We start from the raw sequence: 16,810 nt of genomic DNA on the forward strand, positions 1-16,810 counted from the left end.
AGAAATTAATTTATCAGGTAAGCATACATTTTTCTTTGTACTTTTAACTTATTGACTAAATAATTTACTATATGCTTACTTCTTATGATGGTTTGGTTGAAACCTGTATATGTCTATCTTATTTTGCTGTGAATGGACATGCTTTCTATGTTATTGCTAAAAGAAAATTATTAATAAAAAGATTAAACAAAAAAATTAAAAATAAATGATGAATTAAACTGTTATTTATAACAATGTTGCCAATGCAGCTTTTAATATGGAGCAACTTTACCATCTAACAACCAGTAATTCTAGAGAAAATTCTAAGAAAAACAGTTTTAATATAGCTTAGTTGTAGTCATTTGTCCAAGTGAGAAAAATACCACAAGAATTTGACCTTGTGACGTTGCTCATATGCCCTATATTGCTGTCTACCAAGAAAAGCATTTATTCAAACCCGTAAGGAACCTTTAAAGATTACTTTTATCCAATAAATGAAACAGTGCACTTTTTGGCCTAGCAAGCAAGAATACTGCATATATTTCCAGCATACTTAGACAAAAGCAGCTAAAATGCAGATTGTTTTTAGAAGGAGCATTTGATTTGTGCACAGTATAGATATTGTAATTCTTAAATGATATTATGAACTATCCTATATAATAAAAGGCCAAGTGTGTTTGTCCGAAGCGGTCATGCGCAGTAGAGACTGCACACAAGGACAAACACACCTGGCGTCGTGTGGTGGAGTGGGTGTGGCCGGGCGTATGCCGAGAGAGCAAGAGAGCGGGAGGGAAGAGGAGAGGGGAGAGAGCAAAAGAGAGGGGAGAAGGGGAGAAAGAGCAAAAGAGAGGGATGATCGAGAGAGAGCAAGGGGTGGGACCGCTGTACTGCAAAAAATGGCCCGTGTACACAGACTTTAGGACTGGTACCTAATAAACTGCCTCCTGTGCGGATCTAGTTAATCAGTGTGTAGAAAGGTCAGTTAATTACATATGTATGATTTTCCTTTTTTGGGGAACTAAAAGGCAAAAAAGAAAAACAGAATAAAACATATATTTGTCTTGGGATTAAATACCATGTTCAATGCTCCTTTTCCCTATGACAAAATATACAACCATTACAAACATACTTTAAAATTTGTTTCGTCCTTTCAGAGAGATATACAAAGTAAATTGTATACCTTTAAATTTTAGTTTATAAACAGCATCCATGGCCTTCTTCTCAATCTGTATAAATGGGACATTGAAGTCTGCACTTCCCAGAAAAGAGGGGGAGAAAATCTTACAAAGCAGTGTGTCAGTCTAGAGGATTGACAGCATAATGTGGAATTTCAATGTTTTAGGACTGTAGTAAACGTGTCCTTGTAATCAGTGTAAGAGCAATCCTCTGAAGGTTTGGTACAAACATAAATACAAATCTAAAATTGTAAGAGATTAAATAGTAGTACAATTTATCTGTATAACAAATGAAATAAACAGGAGACCTAAGTGTAACAACTTCCCAAACTGCCTGGGACATTATGACATAATAATAATAATAATAATAATAATAACAACAACTTTTCCATGCTACTATGTTAATCCCTTTGTGGACCACTGACAGCATTCCTTGAATAGAACAATGTTCCCAGAGGAATACTGACCAGCTTCAACATTTTGGGTCACTCAAGTGACAAATGGAGCCTTGAATCCCCAATGCGCCTTCATAGGGGAGACTGGATCACTGAATGTCTCGAAATTCATAAGAGTTGATTAGTTTTGTCAATCCTGAGACAGTCATAAATAAGCATGATGGAAGCCTCTAGAGAAAGCCACCATTTGTAAAAGGGGAGTGGTCAATATCTGTCCATTCCACCAGAAGAGGAGGTGGTCTCACCTGTGACCTGGTATGTATTAAAGTGAAGGTAAACTTTGATGAATGAAAGCCCGGTTTTTAAAAATGCTATTAAAAACAGGGGCACTTTCATTCAAAGTTTAGAAAGAAGCCGTTAAAAAAAAAACAAAAAAAAAAAAAAAACAAAACCCTTACCTCTCTCCTTTTCACAGCCGGAGCAGTTTCCCCCACATGGAGATCCTCCCTTCACACGTCAATGACTAATCCGGCTTCCTCCAATCACGGCTTCACCCCCAGGGGAGTCCTTGCCTGAGGCCATGCCGTGATTGGAGGAAGCTGGATTAGTCATTGACATGTGAAGAGAGGATCTCCGGGCGGGGGAAGCTGCTCCGGCTGTGAAAAGAACAAAGGTAAGTTTTTAAACAAAAACGGCTGCTTTCTAAACTTTGATGAAAGTGCCCCTGTTTTTAAAAGTATTTTTAAAAACCGGGCTTTCGTTCAAAGTTTACCTTCACTTTAACTAATTGAGCCATGCTATTGATATAATATATTGGTACTAAACAAACAATTCAGCACAGGTGTGTAATTCAGACCTCTAGGGTCTCATACCAAGTATGACCTATGAATCTCTACTTCAACCAAAAGGAAGATGAAGTGACTAAGGCAGATTATCTAAAACTGTTAGATGATTAAAAGGAATAAAAGCCAATTTTTTTTATTTTTTTTTGCAATATGCTTGATTTTACCTGTGTTTCATAGCCAAGACTTTATAAACATAATTGGATTATGCTGACCGAATGCAAAAATAAAAACAAAAAAATTAAATGTATTCTTAGATTTTTTGATTGGATAACAGACACAATACACATATTTAAACCTGCAAGCAGCCTCAGATATTACAGATTTAATTAGACACAAATCCAGGAATGCTGCAAATCAAAAAAACATGAGAATACAAAGTTTACTTTTAAAATTATCTTTAAACATGTTTTGAATGAAAACAGAAAGACTGGAGGAGATCTCCTAAACAAGATAGGCCAGGAGCTTGCAAATAAGATAAGAATGAGAGCAAACAGGTCAGTTATAAAGGAAGATCTATAGAAAAAAAAAAGTCATCATGCAAAGACTGCATGCTAGACCGACCTGCTCACTGTTAACTCAGACGTCAGACAATTTTAGTGGTAATCTTATTTTTACACTATACTATGAAGTCAGTGGAAACTACAAACACATTAATAAATGCTTTTTAAAAAAGGGCAATACATGTATTGACAGTTTTTAAATATAACCACTTTCCAGATTAAATGCACTTGTCTGATTAGCATAAAAAAAATAGAAAAAAAAAAAATTAATTTTTTTTTTTTTTAGTAAACATTACCAGAAAGCATACAGCTGTACATTAGCATGTGACACTGAAAAAGGTTATATAATTATATTGATTTAGCTTTAAAAATAAAATAAATGCTATAGCGATACATGGATATAATATATTAGACAATACTTAAAAAGTTAGTGTTCTAAACAATTATAAAATTGTTACCTGGAGAAGAAACCCTGTCGCGATACTTGGGGACGGAGTCATCTAATGTTTGAAGCATGACCCACATGGTGAGGGTGAAGAGCCCAGCGAGGAATCCATAGAACACCAGGTAAAACAGCAAGATCAGAGCTGTTAGAATAAAGATACATTAGCCTCTTTATTATTATGCAACATCAATAAATCTTTATAAAAAGTGTCAGCAACAAATTAAGTGAATGGCTTGGGATTTCACTGGCACAGCTAGTAACATCACATATGTATTCCTGCATGTGAATAGTTATAGGTATATCAATACAGGGGGGAAAAAAAAAACAGAATTTATGTTTACCTGATAAATTTCTTTCTCCAACGGTGTGTCCGGTCCACGGCGTCATCCTTACTTGTGGGATATTCTCTTCCCCAACAGGAAATGGCAAAGAGCCCAGCAAAGCTGGTCACATGATCCCTCCTAGGCTCCGCCTACCCCAGTCATTCGACCGACGTTAAGGAGGAATATTTGCATAGGAGAAACCATATGGTACCGTGGTGACTGTAGTTAAAGAAAATAAAATATCAGACCTGATTAAAAAAACCAGGGCGGGCCGTGGACCGGACACACCGTTGGAGAAAGAAATTTATCAGGTAAACATAAATTCTGTTTTCTCCAACATAGGTGTGTCCGGTCCACGGCGTCATCCTTACTTGTGGGAACCAATACCAAAGCTTTAGGACACGGATGAAGGGAGGGAGCAAATCAGGTCACCTAAATGGAAGGCACCACGGCTTGCAAAACCTTTCTCCCAAAAATAGCCTCAGAAGAAGCAAAAGTATCAAACTTGTAAAATTTGGTAAAAGTGTGCAGTGAAGACCAAGTCGCTGCCCTACATATCTGATCAACAGAAGCCTCGTTCTTGAAGGCCCATGTGGAAGCCACAGCCCTAGTGGAATGAGCTGTGATTCTTTCGGGAGGCTGCCGTCCGGCAGTCTCGTAAGCCAATCTGATGATGCTTTTAATCCAAAAAGAGAGAGAGGTAGAAGTTGCTTTTTGACCTCTCCTTTTACCTGAATAAACAACAAACAAGGAAGATGTTTGTCTAAAATCCTTTGTAGCATCTAAATAGAATTTTAGAGCGCGAACAACATCCAAATTGTGCAACAAACGTTCCTTCTTTGAAACTGGTTTTGGACACAGAGAAGGTACGATAATCTCCTGGTTAATGTTTTTGTTAGAAACAACTTTTGGAAGAAAACCAGGTTTAGTACGTAAAACCACCTTATCTGCATGGAACACCAGATAAGGAGGAGAACACTGCAGAGCAGATAATTCTGAGACTCTTCTAGCAGAAGAAATCGCAACTAAAAACAAAACTTTCCAAGATAATAACTTAATATCAACGGAATGTAAGGGTTCAAACGGAACCCCCTGAAGAACTGAAAGAACTAAATTGAGACTCCAAGGAGGAGTCAAAGGTTTGTAAACAGGCTTGATTCTAACCAGAGCCTGAACAAAGGCTTGAACATCTGGCACAGCTGCCAGCTTTTTGTGAAGTAATACCGACAAGGCAGAAATCTGTCCCTTCAGGGAACTTGCCGATAATCCTTTTTCCAATCCTTCTTGAAGGAAGGATAGAATCCTAGGAATCTTAACCTTGTCCCAAGGGAATCCTTTAGATTCACACCAACAGATATATTTTTTCCAAATTTTGTGGTAAATCTTTCTAGTCACAGGCTTTCTGGCCTGAACAAGAGTATCGATCACAGAATCTGAGAACCCTCGCTTCGATAAAATCAAGCGTTCAATCTCCACGCAGTCAGCTGGAGTGAAACCAGATTCGGATGTTCGAACGGACCCTGAACAAGAAGGTCTCGTCTCAAAGGTAGCTTCCAAGGTGGAGCCGATGACATATTCACCAGATCTGCATACCAAGTCCTGCGTGGCCACGCAGGAGCTATCAAAATCACCGACGCCCTCTCCTGCTTGATCCTGGCTATCAGCCTGGGGATGAGAGGAAATGGCGGGAACACATAAGCTAGTTTGAAGGTCCAAGGTGCTACTAGTGCATCCACTAGAGCCGCCTTCGGATCCCTGGATCTGGCCCCGTAGCAAGGAACTTTGAAGTTCTGACGAGAGGCCATCAGATCCATGTCTGGAATGCCCCACAGGTGAGTGACTTGGGCAAAGATTTCCGGATGGAGTTCCCACTCCCCCGGATGCAATGTCTGACGACTCAGAAAATCCGCTTCCCAATTTTCCACTCCTGGGATGTGGATAGCAGACAGGTGGCAGGAGTGAGACTCCGCCCAAAGAATAATTTTGGTTACTTCTTCCATCGCTAGGGAACTCCTTGTTCCCCCCTGATGGTTGATGTACGCAACAGTCGTCATGTTGTCTGATTGAAACCGAATGAACCTGGTCCTCGCAAGCTGGGGCCAGGCCTGGAGCGCATTGAATATCGCTCTCAGTTCCAGAATATTTATCGGTAGAAGAGATTCTTCCCGAGACCAAAGACCCTGAGCTTTCAGGGATCCCCAGACCGCGCCCCAGCCTATCAGACTGGCGTCGGTCGTGACAATGACCCACTCTGGTCTGTGGAACATCATCCCTTGAGACAGATTGTCCAGGGACAGCCACCAACGGAGTGAGTCTCTGGTCCTCTGATTTACTTGTATCTTCGGAGACAAGTCTGTATAGTCCCCATTCCACTGACTGAGCATGCACAGTTGTAATGGTCTTAGATGAATGCGCGCAAAAGGAACTATGTCCATCGCCGCCACCATCAACCCGATCACTTCCATGCACTGAGCTATGGAAGGAAGAGGAACGGAATGAAGTATCCGACAAGAGTCCAGAAGCTTTGTTTTTCTGGCCTCTGTTAGAAAGATCCTCATTTCTAAGGAGTCTATAATTGTTCCCAAGAAGGGAACCCTTGTTGACGGGGATAGAGAACTCTTTTCCACGTTCACTTTCCAGCCGTGAGATCTGAGAAAGGCCAGGACAATGTCCGTGTGAGCCTTTGCTTGAGGAAGGGACGACGCTTGAATCAGAATGTCGTCCAGGTAAGGTACTACTGCAATGCCCCTTGGTCTTAGCACCGCTAGAAGGGACCCTAGTACCTTTGTGAAAATCCTTGGAGCAGTGGCTAATCCGAAAGGAAGCGCCACGAACTGGTAATGTTTGTCCAGGAATGCAAACCTTAGGAACCGATGATGTTCCTTGTGGATAGGAATATGTAGATACGCATCCTTTAAATCCACCGTGGTCATGAATTGACCTTCCTGGATGGAAGGAAGGATAGTTCGAATGGTTTCCATCTTGAACGATGGGACCTTGAGAAATTTGTTTAAGATCTTGAGATCTAGGATTGGTCTGAACGTTCCCTCTTTTTTTTGGGAACTATGAACAGATTGGAGTAGAACCCCATCCCTTGTTCTCTTAATGGAACAGGATGAATCACTCCCATTTTTAACAGGTCTTCTACACAATGTAAGAACGCCTGTCTTTTTATGTGGTCTGAAGACAACTGCGACCTGTGGAACCTCCCCCTTGGGGGAAGTCCCTTGAATTCCAGAAGATAACCCTGGGAGACTATTTCTAGCGCCCAAGGATCCAGAACATCTCTTGCCCAAGCCTGAGCGAAGAGAGAGAGTCTGCCCCCCACCAGATCCGGTCCCGGATCGGGGGCCAATATTTCATGCTGTCTTGGTAGCAGTGGCAGGTTTCTTGGCCTGCTTTCCCTTGTTCCAGCCTTGCATTGGTCTCCAAGCTGGCTTGGCCTGAGAAGAATTACCCTCTTGCTTAGAGGACGTAGCACCTTGGGCTGGTCCGTTTTTACGAAAGGGACGAAAATTAGGTCTATTTTTTGCCTTGAAAGGCCGATCCTGAGGAAGGGCGTGGCCCTTACCCCCAGTGATATCAGAGATAATCTCTTTCAAGTCAGGACCAAACAACGTTTTCCCCTTGAAAGGAATGTTTAGTAGCTTGTTCTTGGAAGACGCATCAGCCGACCAAGATTTCAACCAAAGCGCTCTGCGCGCCACAATAGCAAACCCAGAGTTCTTAGCCGCTAACTTAGCCAATTGCAAAGAGGCGTCTAGAGTGAAAGAATTAGCCAATTTGAGAGCATTGATTCTGTCCATAATCTCCTCATAAGGAGGAGAGTCACTATCGAGCACCTTAAGCAGTTCATCAAACCAGAAATATGCGGCAGTAGTGACAGGGACAATGCATGAAATGGGTTGTAGAAGGTAACCCTGCTGAACAAACATCTTTTTAAGCAAACCTTCTAATTTTTTATCCATAGGATCTTTGAAAGCACAACTATCCTCTATGGGAATAGTGGTGCGTTTGTTTAAAGTAGAAACCGCTCCCTCGACCTTGGGGACTGACTGCCATAAGTCCTTTCTAGGGTCGACCATAGGAAACAATTTTTTAAATATGGGGGGAGGGACGAAAGGAATACCGGGCCTTTCCCATTCTTTATTAACAATGTCCGCCACCCGCTTGGGTATAGGAAAAGCTTCTGGGAGCCCCGGCACCTCTAAGAACTTGTCCATTTTACATAGTTTCTCTGGGATGACTAAATTTTCACAATCATCCAGAGTGGATAATACCTCCTTAAGCAAAATGCGGAGATGTTCCAATTTAAATTTAAATGTAATCACATCAGATTCAGCCTGCTGAGAAATGTTCCCTAAATCAGTAATTTCTCCCTCAGACAAAACCTCCCTGGCCCCCTCAGATTGGGTTAGGGGCCCTTCAGAGATATTAATATCAGCGTCGTCATGCTCTTCAGTAACTAAAACAGAGCAGCCACGCTTACGCTGACAAGGGTTCATTTTGGCTAAAATGTTTTTGACAGAATTATCCATTACAGCCGTTAATTGTTGCATAGTAAGGAGTATTGGCGCGCTAGATGTACTAGGGGCCTCCTGAGTGGGCAAGACTCGTGTAGACGAAGGAGGGAATGATGCAGTACCATGCTTACTCCCCTCACTTGAGGAATCATCTTGGGCATCATTGTCATTATCACATAAATCACATTTATTTAAATGAATAGGAATTCTGGCTTCCCCACATTCAGAACACAGTCTATCTGGTAGCTCAGACATGTTAAACAGGCATAAACTTGATCAGAAAGTACAAAAAACGTTTTAAAATAAAACCGTTACTGTCACTTTAAATTTTAAACTGAACACACTTTATTACTGCAATTGCGAAAAAACATGAAGGAATTGTTCAAAATTCACCAAATTTTCACCACAGCGTCTTAAAGCTTTGAAAATATTGCACACCAATTTTGGAAGCTTTAACCCTTAAAATAACGGAACCGGAGCCGTTTTAAGCTTTAACCCCTTTACAGTCCCTGGTATCTGCTTTGCTGAGACCCAACCAAACCCAAAGGGGAATACGATACCAAATGACGCCTTCAGAAGTCCTTTATAAGTATCAGAGCTCCTCTCACATGCGACTGCATGCCATGCCTCTCAAAAACAAGTGCGCAACACCGGCGCGAAAATGAGACTCTGCCTATGCTTTGGGAAAGCCCCTAAAGAATAAGGTGTCTAAAACAGTGCCTGCCGATATTATTATATCAAAATACCCAGATAAAATGATTCCTCAAGGCTAAATATGTGTTAATAATCAATCGATTTAGCCCAGAAAAAGTCTACAGTTTAAATAAGCCCTTGTGAAGCCCTTATTTACAATCGTAATAAACATGGCTTACCGGATCCCATAGGGAAAATGACAGCTTCCAGCATTACATCGTCTTGTTAGAATGTGTCATACCTCAAGCAGTAAGAGACTGCACTCTGTTCCCCCAACTGAAGTTAATTGCTCTCAACAGTCCTGTGTGGAACAGCCATGGATTTTAGTTACGGTTGCTAAAATCATTTTCCTCATACAAACAGAATTCTTCATCTCTTTTCTGTTTCTGAGTAAATAGTACGTACCAGCACTATTTGAAAATAACAAACTCTTGATTGAATAATGAAAAACTACAGTTAAACACTAAAAAACTCTAAGCCATCTCCGTGGAGATGTTGCCTGTACAACGGCAAAGAGAATGACTGGGGTAGGCGGAGCCTAGGAGGGATCATGTGACCAGCTTTGCTGGGCTCTTTGCCATTTCCTGTTGGGGAAGAGAATATCCCACAAGTAAGGATGACGCCGTGGACCGGACACACCTATGTTGGAGAAACACAGTATATATTTTTAATAAAAATGGTTGGTTTGCTAGGAAATGAAATGACAGCGCCTCAGCACACCAATTACGTGTTCACTGGAGAGACTTGCAGTATATTTTGAAGGGCCTTCATTTCCACCCTCTCATGATTACAAAAGGCCCTATTCGGAAACCAGACAGGGTGCACGGCTTCACCAACTGCAAAAACAGACAATTCTGCAAGACTGGGCTTTTATTTCCCTCTCTGATATCTAGCAGCTAGAAGTTTTCAGTTCTCATTGTGTATATTTATCAATAAGTAAAATATACATTTTAGTGATTAAACCATTGGTTACCAGTATGTAACCTCTTAATTGCCAGTGGAAAAAAAAAAAAACTTCTGCTAAGCAACACATGCAGCTGTGATTTAACCCCTTGACCAGAGAGAGCGAGAGAGAACGAGAGAACACAAAACCCCTATAAAGCTCAACAACCTACTACATTCTAAGTGACAACAATTTAACCAGATTTAATCTGATGCCGATTTGCAACAGCTTACAGGTGACCCTTGGTAACAAGCATATAGTACCCAAACAATTTCTAGTTGATAGATGGGACTGCAGCACAGAGTTAAATCTGTAGAATGCCAGGGATCCTTAATGACAGGCCTGCTATGCATGGTTGATGAAGCATTTCTTAGGCTCACTTAAAAGCATTATCAGTGTATATAAAAAAAAAAAATGGAACTAAACACTGTCTCCTTTCATTGCAAGTGCTGAACCACATCTTGTAACAAAAAGGATTAAGGTGCAGGAAGGGCTGGGATCAAAGTTACTGCAGACCAGGATACAGCTTTCTTTAGTTCCTTTGGCTATTGGATTAAGTCTCACTTTACAATTCATTCCCATACTGCCGTTTTACTAAACACTACATAAAATAAGCAGTCGACAAATCTCAGGATCCAGGAAAACATGGTTTCTAAACTTCTAGTGTCAACCAGCTTTTTGGATATGTCCTTATAGATTGCTTTACTGCAGTATTTTTGTTCTAACACTGTTGACCCTAGCTAATTATGCAGTTGATCACAATCCTTAGAGAAGCTCATCAAATGATTTATCTATAAAAATCCTCAGTCTTTAAAAGGACCAATAAACTTCACATTTCAACAGCGCATAACGTTTCATTTTTGCAAGTGAAACATTGCAATTATTCATTATTTATTATGCTACCTTTTGCAGTAAAATACATCTAAAAAAAAAAAATCTGAATATTAGTTTGTGATTGATTAACAGGGATTCTGTTGTTCACGGGACAGGGAAATCTGTGAAATGAAGAAACAAAACAATACACTAATTTGACAAAATAAAACTTCAGTTTTCATTGCAAAAATATTCTTAGATATGATGGTTCAAAATAGAAGAAAGAGAGGGGCGCCTCATGTGTAGAATCACCAAATCAAAAAAGCCAAAGCTTATGCACTCGAGCCAAATTGGTACTCACATTTAAAATAAGCACCCCAATGTGCTAATGGAAGCAGACTGACATAATATGGTGTGTCAGTACACCCACTCCAGGATATCCCCACCAGGTGTGTCTGTAATGGAGAGTCAAGACAACAAAGGAAACCAAATGTGCAGATCAACCAAATAGATGGAACAATGGAGATAATTAGGGCAAATGGGTACTCACAATGTCCAATAGCACACCTATGTGCTGGTAGATGCAGACTGATCATTTTAGTTTAGAGCGTATCAGCTCACCCACTCCAAGTGTTACCAACGATATGCTCCAAATACAGGATAAATGCACAAACAGCCCAATATGGAGAAATGAGAGGTAAGGTTTTAGAAACCACTATACTTGTGTTATAGTAAAAAACATTTTTATTAAAAGACTGAAAACAAAAATTGAAATTAAAATATTAATAGAATATAATAAGTAGTGGTCAAGGGGATAATCCCCTCTAATGCAACGCGTTTCTCGGCACTGAAGGCCCATTTCCTCAGGCATGTATACGCCTTACCTCTATCCTGCTATTTAAACCTTTATGCTACCAATACACAATTGATTAAAGAACACCCACAATGGGCTGGTCCATAAGACACATGTTATGCATTAATCCAAACAAACCAAACATTCTTGTACATAAAGCATTATGTTTATGTTTCAAATACATCATCATCATCATGTTAGTCAAACTTTAAGTTGCAACCATCTTCCTCTCCACCATAATGAATTTCTCTTTTAAAAAGGGACACCGAACCCAAATTTTTTCTTTGGTAATTCAGATAGAAAGTTGCTTAAAATGTCATGCTCTAATTTACTCCTATTATCACATTTTCTTTATTCTTTTGGTATCTTTATTTGAAATGCAAGAATGTAAGTTTAGATGCTGGCCCATTTTTGGTGAACAACCTGGGTTGTTCTTGCTGATTAGTGGATAAATTCATCCATCAATAAAAAAGTGCTGTCCAGAGTTCTGAAGAAAGAAAAAGGTTAGATGCCTTCTTTTAAAAAAAAAAAAAAAAAAAAAAAAAGATAGCAATAGAACGAAGAAAAATTGATAATAGGAAGAAATTAAAAAGTTGCTTAAAATTGCATGCTCTATCTGAATCACGAAAGAAAACATTTGGGTTCAGTGTCTCTTTAACACATCTACATTCCCCATTTTTTCTATATTGTTTTTATTAAAATGTACCTATCAGTTTGGTGTCCTATATTGACTGAGTGTTTTGTATTTCAATAAAATTGTCTCATTTTAAACAGTCATTAATTTTAAATCTGTTTTAAGCTCCCTTCCTTTTCATGTACCATAATTGTTTGTTATGATTTGAACTCCATTTTATAAAACAAAAGGATTTGTTTTTTACCTTAATGATGTACATAATGCAGGATTCAGATCTTCCAGGATATCTTTCTAAATAATCATTGCTCAATTGCATGTATTCTACATACAAACAACTTATACTTCCTGCTATACTTCTATAGTTAATGACTAGTAGCCAATCCTCACAGACTACACTCTCTGAACAGGTCGCATCTACCAATCATGGACGAGTTCTCATTTTAACAATTGTTTGTGATTGGGCAGACCGTTTTAATAGGTAACCAAAACCTTACACTTACTGCTATACTTCTATAGTTAATGACTAGTAGCCAATCATCGCAGACTACACTCTGAACAGGTCATATCTACCTTTTAGATACCTTTTAAGGGAGCTTAAAAACGGATTAAAAATTAATGAGGACTGTTTAAAAATGAGACAATTTTATTGAAATACAGAACACTCAGTCAATATAGGACACCAAACTGATAAAAACAACAATATAGAAAAAAATGGGGAATGTAGATGTGTTAACAGAGAAAGATATGGTTGCAACTTAAAGTTTGAATAACAGGATGAGTATGTATTTGAATATTCTAAACATAATGCTTTATGTATAAAAATAATGTTTGGTTTGTTTGGATTAATGCATAACATGTGTCTTATGGACACGCCCATTGTGGGTGTTATTTAATCAATTGTGTATTGGTAGCATAAAGGTTTAAATAGCAGGATAGAGGTAAGGTGAATACATGCCTGAGGAAACGGCCCTTCAGTGCCGAGAAACGCGTTGTATTAGAGGGATTATCCCCTTTACCACTACTTATATTCATTTAATATTTTAATTTTTAAATTTCAATTTTTGTTTTCAGTCTTAATAAAAATGTTTATTACTATGACACAAGTATAGTGGTTTCTACCTTACCTTTAATTTCCCAATATTGGTCTGTTTGTGCATTTATCCTGTTTTTGGACCATATCAGTGGTAACACCTGGAGTGAGCTGATATGTCATAACCTAAAATGATCAGTCTGCATCTACCAGCACATAGGTGTGCTATTGGGAGTACCCATTTGCCATAATTATCTATATTGTTCCATCTATTTGGTTGATCTGCACATGTGGTTTCCTTTGTTGTCTTGACTCTCCATTACAGACACACCTGGCAGGGATATCCTGGAGTGGGTGTACTGACACATCATATTATGTCAGTCTGCTTCCATTAGCACATTGGGGTGCTTATTTTAAATATGAGTACCAATTTGGCTCGAGTGCATAAGCTTTGGCTTTTTTGATTTGGTGATTCTACACATGAGGTGCCCCTCCCCTCTCTTTCACAGTTTTTCCAGTATCTTCTGTGAAGAGGAGTGCAGCCATCATTCACACTGAGGACATACCTGATTATTTGCACTATCATAGTGACTTTCAACATGGGACTTTGATATAATTGTATGTTAATAGGTACAAGTGCCATATATTGAATGAGCGGTGTACGTTGTTTTTTGAAGTTGTAATATATATATTATGCGCCCTCTCTTTTCTTTGAGATTTTAGGTTCAAAATAGTGTAGTTTGTCATTTGTTTTTAGTGGTCCTTTAACTGAGAATTTTGTTGGAACATCACATCTTGTTTTATCATTAAAAAGTTACCTTAAACATAAACACACATTAAATGGCTAACAACCATGTACTTTGTTGCTCCAAATTTCAGACAACTTTGTTAAACTTTGGCATAAATTTACATTGGTTTATTAATTATATAAACATTACACATAGAGCGAGAGAAATGAAAATCATTCATAATTAACAGAATTAGCAAAGGTAAACCAGTATTAGCAAAACATTCAGTTCTGTTTGGAAGCTGAAGCAGGGGTGTTGAAATTTTAAAAAAAATCTACTTGCCCAAGGGACTAAAGTGGCAGCCCAATCTACTTGTCCTGACACAATTCGATAGAGAGATATATACATAAACATACATATATATATATACATATATATACACACACACAACTAGCATGAGCAAACTTTGGTTTAGACAAGAAATTGTTGGGTCATAATGAGGTATTGAGGGGGCACAGTAAGGGAACATGGTAAGGTACTGAGGGGGCACAGTAAAGGAACATTATTCCCTCACTGTGCCCCCTCAGCACCTCATAATGTTCCTTTACTGTGCCCCTCAGTACGGCAATGTACGGCAATATAGTGAGGTACTGAGGGGACACAGTACGTGAACATAATGAGGTACTGAGGGGGCACAGTCAGGGAACATAATGAGGTACTGAGGGGGCACAGTCAGGGAACATAATGAGGTACTGAGGTGGCACAGTCAGGGAACATAATGAGGTACTGAGGGGGCACAGTGAGGAAATATGAGGTAGTAACCACACTAATTGTGAGAACCCCAGGCAGGATTAAGATGGTGGCTGTGCATCTTCCTTAGCAAAAGAAGCAAAGTATGTGACCCACAGAGAATGTGATCTACAGCTAGGAAGAGCAGTCCGCTATGCCTACACAGCCCTCACCAATCTCCACTACCCCAAGCAAAACATTTTCACACCGTCTGTAGGTAGGTTCAGTGTGGTCTCCCATCCTCTCTACCGGAGCGCCTGACTGTGCCTCCGTTATTCTTAGTGAGGGATTCCCCTCTTTGCTGACAGTGCAAAGAGGGGAATCCCTCAGTAAGAACAACGGAGGTACAAGCTTTACAGGAGCTCCGGTAGAGAGGAGGGGAGACCACACTGAACCTATTAGGATTACAATTCAAGGATCTGCGGTGAACACAGCAGGGGCAAAAGATTAGGTGAATGGAAAAATTACCTGCCATCTACATGTTGCAGCGCTTCTTCTCAGTGACTCGAGGCGACACTGGAGCGCAAAACCTATGCTACACTTTTTTTGTATCCCTCATTTGAGATGGAAAGAGAAACTAAAATGTGCAGAAAAAGTTTAAACAACCGCCGTTAATAACCCCAGCGCTGCACTCTATACTTAACAGATCCCTGGCACCTTATTAGCGCTCCTGCAAGCTACACATTGACAAGTATGTACCGCCGCACCCCCTGCTGGCCGCTGTAAAAATATCAAATAAAAAATAAAATAAAAAAAGTTTTAGCCTTGCTGTGGTCTGCTTGCCCGCAGTAGGGATAAATGTAAAAAAAAAAAAAAAAACCACCACATACCCAGCCCAAAGAACTGCATGACCCGGGCGTCGCGCAATAGGAATTTGCACATCCCTGTGAAGGACAATGTACAAGAAAAACAATTTATCTAAGAACTTACCTGATAAATGAATTTCTTTCATAATGGCAAGAGTCCATGAGCTAATAATGTATGGGATATACAATCCTACCAGGAGGGGTAAAGTTTCCCAAACCTCAAAATGCCTATAAATGCACCCCTCACCACACCCACAATTCAGTTTAACAAACTGAAAAAATAAGGAGTAAAAAAAGCATACAAAGAGAGGAACAGGAAAAATAATTGTGCTTTTATACAAAAATCATAACCACCAAAAAAAGGGTGGGCCTCATGGACTCTTGCCAATATGAAAGAAATTAATCAGGTAAGTTCTTAAATTTCATGTAATTGACAAGAGTCCATGAGACCACAGAAGAGTCACTAGAAAGGGAGGGATAAAATAAAAAAGCTATTTCCGCTGAAAAAATTAAATCCACAAATTATATATATATATATATATATATACTGCCTGAAGAACTTTTCTACCAAAGACTGCTTCATAAGAAGCAAATACATCAAAATTTAGTCAATGTATGCAAAGAAGGCCAAGTTGCTGCTTTGCAAATCTGATCACCCGAAGCCTCATTCTTAAAAGTACAAGAAGCCCTTACCACATCCAAAGAATGTAAAGATCTTTCAAGAGTATTCTTAGGATTAGGACACAAGGAACAACAATTTCCCTACTAATGTTGTTCGAATTCACAACCTTATAAAGAAATTTAAAGAAAGTCCGCAAAACAGCCTTATCCTGATGGAAAATCATCCAAAAAGGAGACTCACAAGAGAGCAGACAATACAGAACCTCTTCTAGCAGAAGAGATAGCCAAAAGGAACAACACTTTCCAAGAAAGTAGTTTAATATCCAAAGAATGCATAGGCTCAAAAGGAGGAGCCTGCAAAGCCTTCAAAACCAAATTAAGCTTCCAAGGAGGAGAGATTGATTTAACAGGCTTGACACTAACCAAAGCAGTGAATATCAGGAATCTTAGCAATCTTTCTATGAAATAAAACAGAAAGAGCAGAGATTTCTCCCTTCAAAGTACTTGCAGACAAACCTTTATCCAAACTATCCTGAAGAAACTGTAAAATTCTAGGAATTTGAAAAGAATGCCAAGAGAATTTATGAGAACACCATAAAATATAGGTTTTCCAAAATATTCCTTGAAACAGACTTATGAGCCTGTAGCATAGTATTAATCACCGAGTCAGAGAAACCTCTGACTAAGCGTTCAATTTCCATACCTTCAAATTTAG

The 16,810-nt window shown here is 39.3% G+C and overlaps 1 protein-coding gene across 1 annotated transcript in view; it reads right to left on the minus strand.

Moving 5' to 3' along the window:
• The window catches only part of ATP1B3 (ATPase Na+/K+ transporting subunit beta 3), a 69,618-nt gene that overhangs the window by 35,596 nt on the left and 17,212 nt on the right, over positions 1–16,810 (minus strand). The window contains exon 2 of the mRNA XM_053709821.1: positions 3,353–3,481. Within this exon, the coding sequence (XP_053565796.1) occupies positions 3,353–3,481 (129 nt within the window). The remainder of the gene's footprint in view (positions 1–3,352; positions 3,482–16,810) is intronic.

The sequence above is a fragment of the Bombina bombina genome, chromosome 4 (assembly GCF_027579735.1).
Source record: "Bombina bombina isolate aBomBom1 chromosome 4, aBomBom1.pri, whole genome shotgun sequence".
Lineage (NCBI taxonomy): Eukaryota > Metazoa > Chordata > Amphibia > Anura > Bombinatoridae > Bombina > Bombina bombina.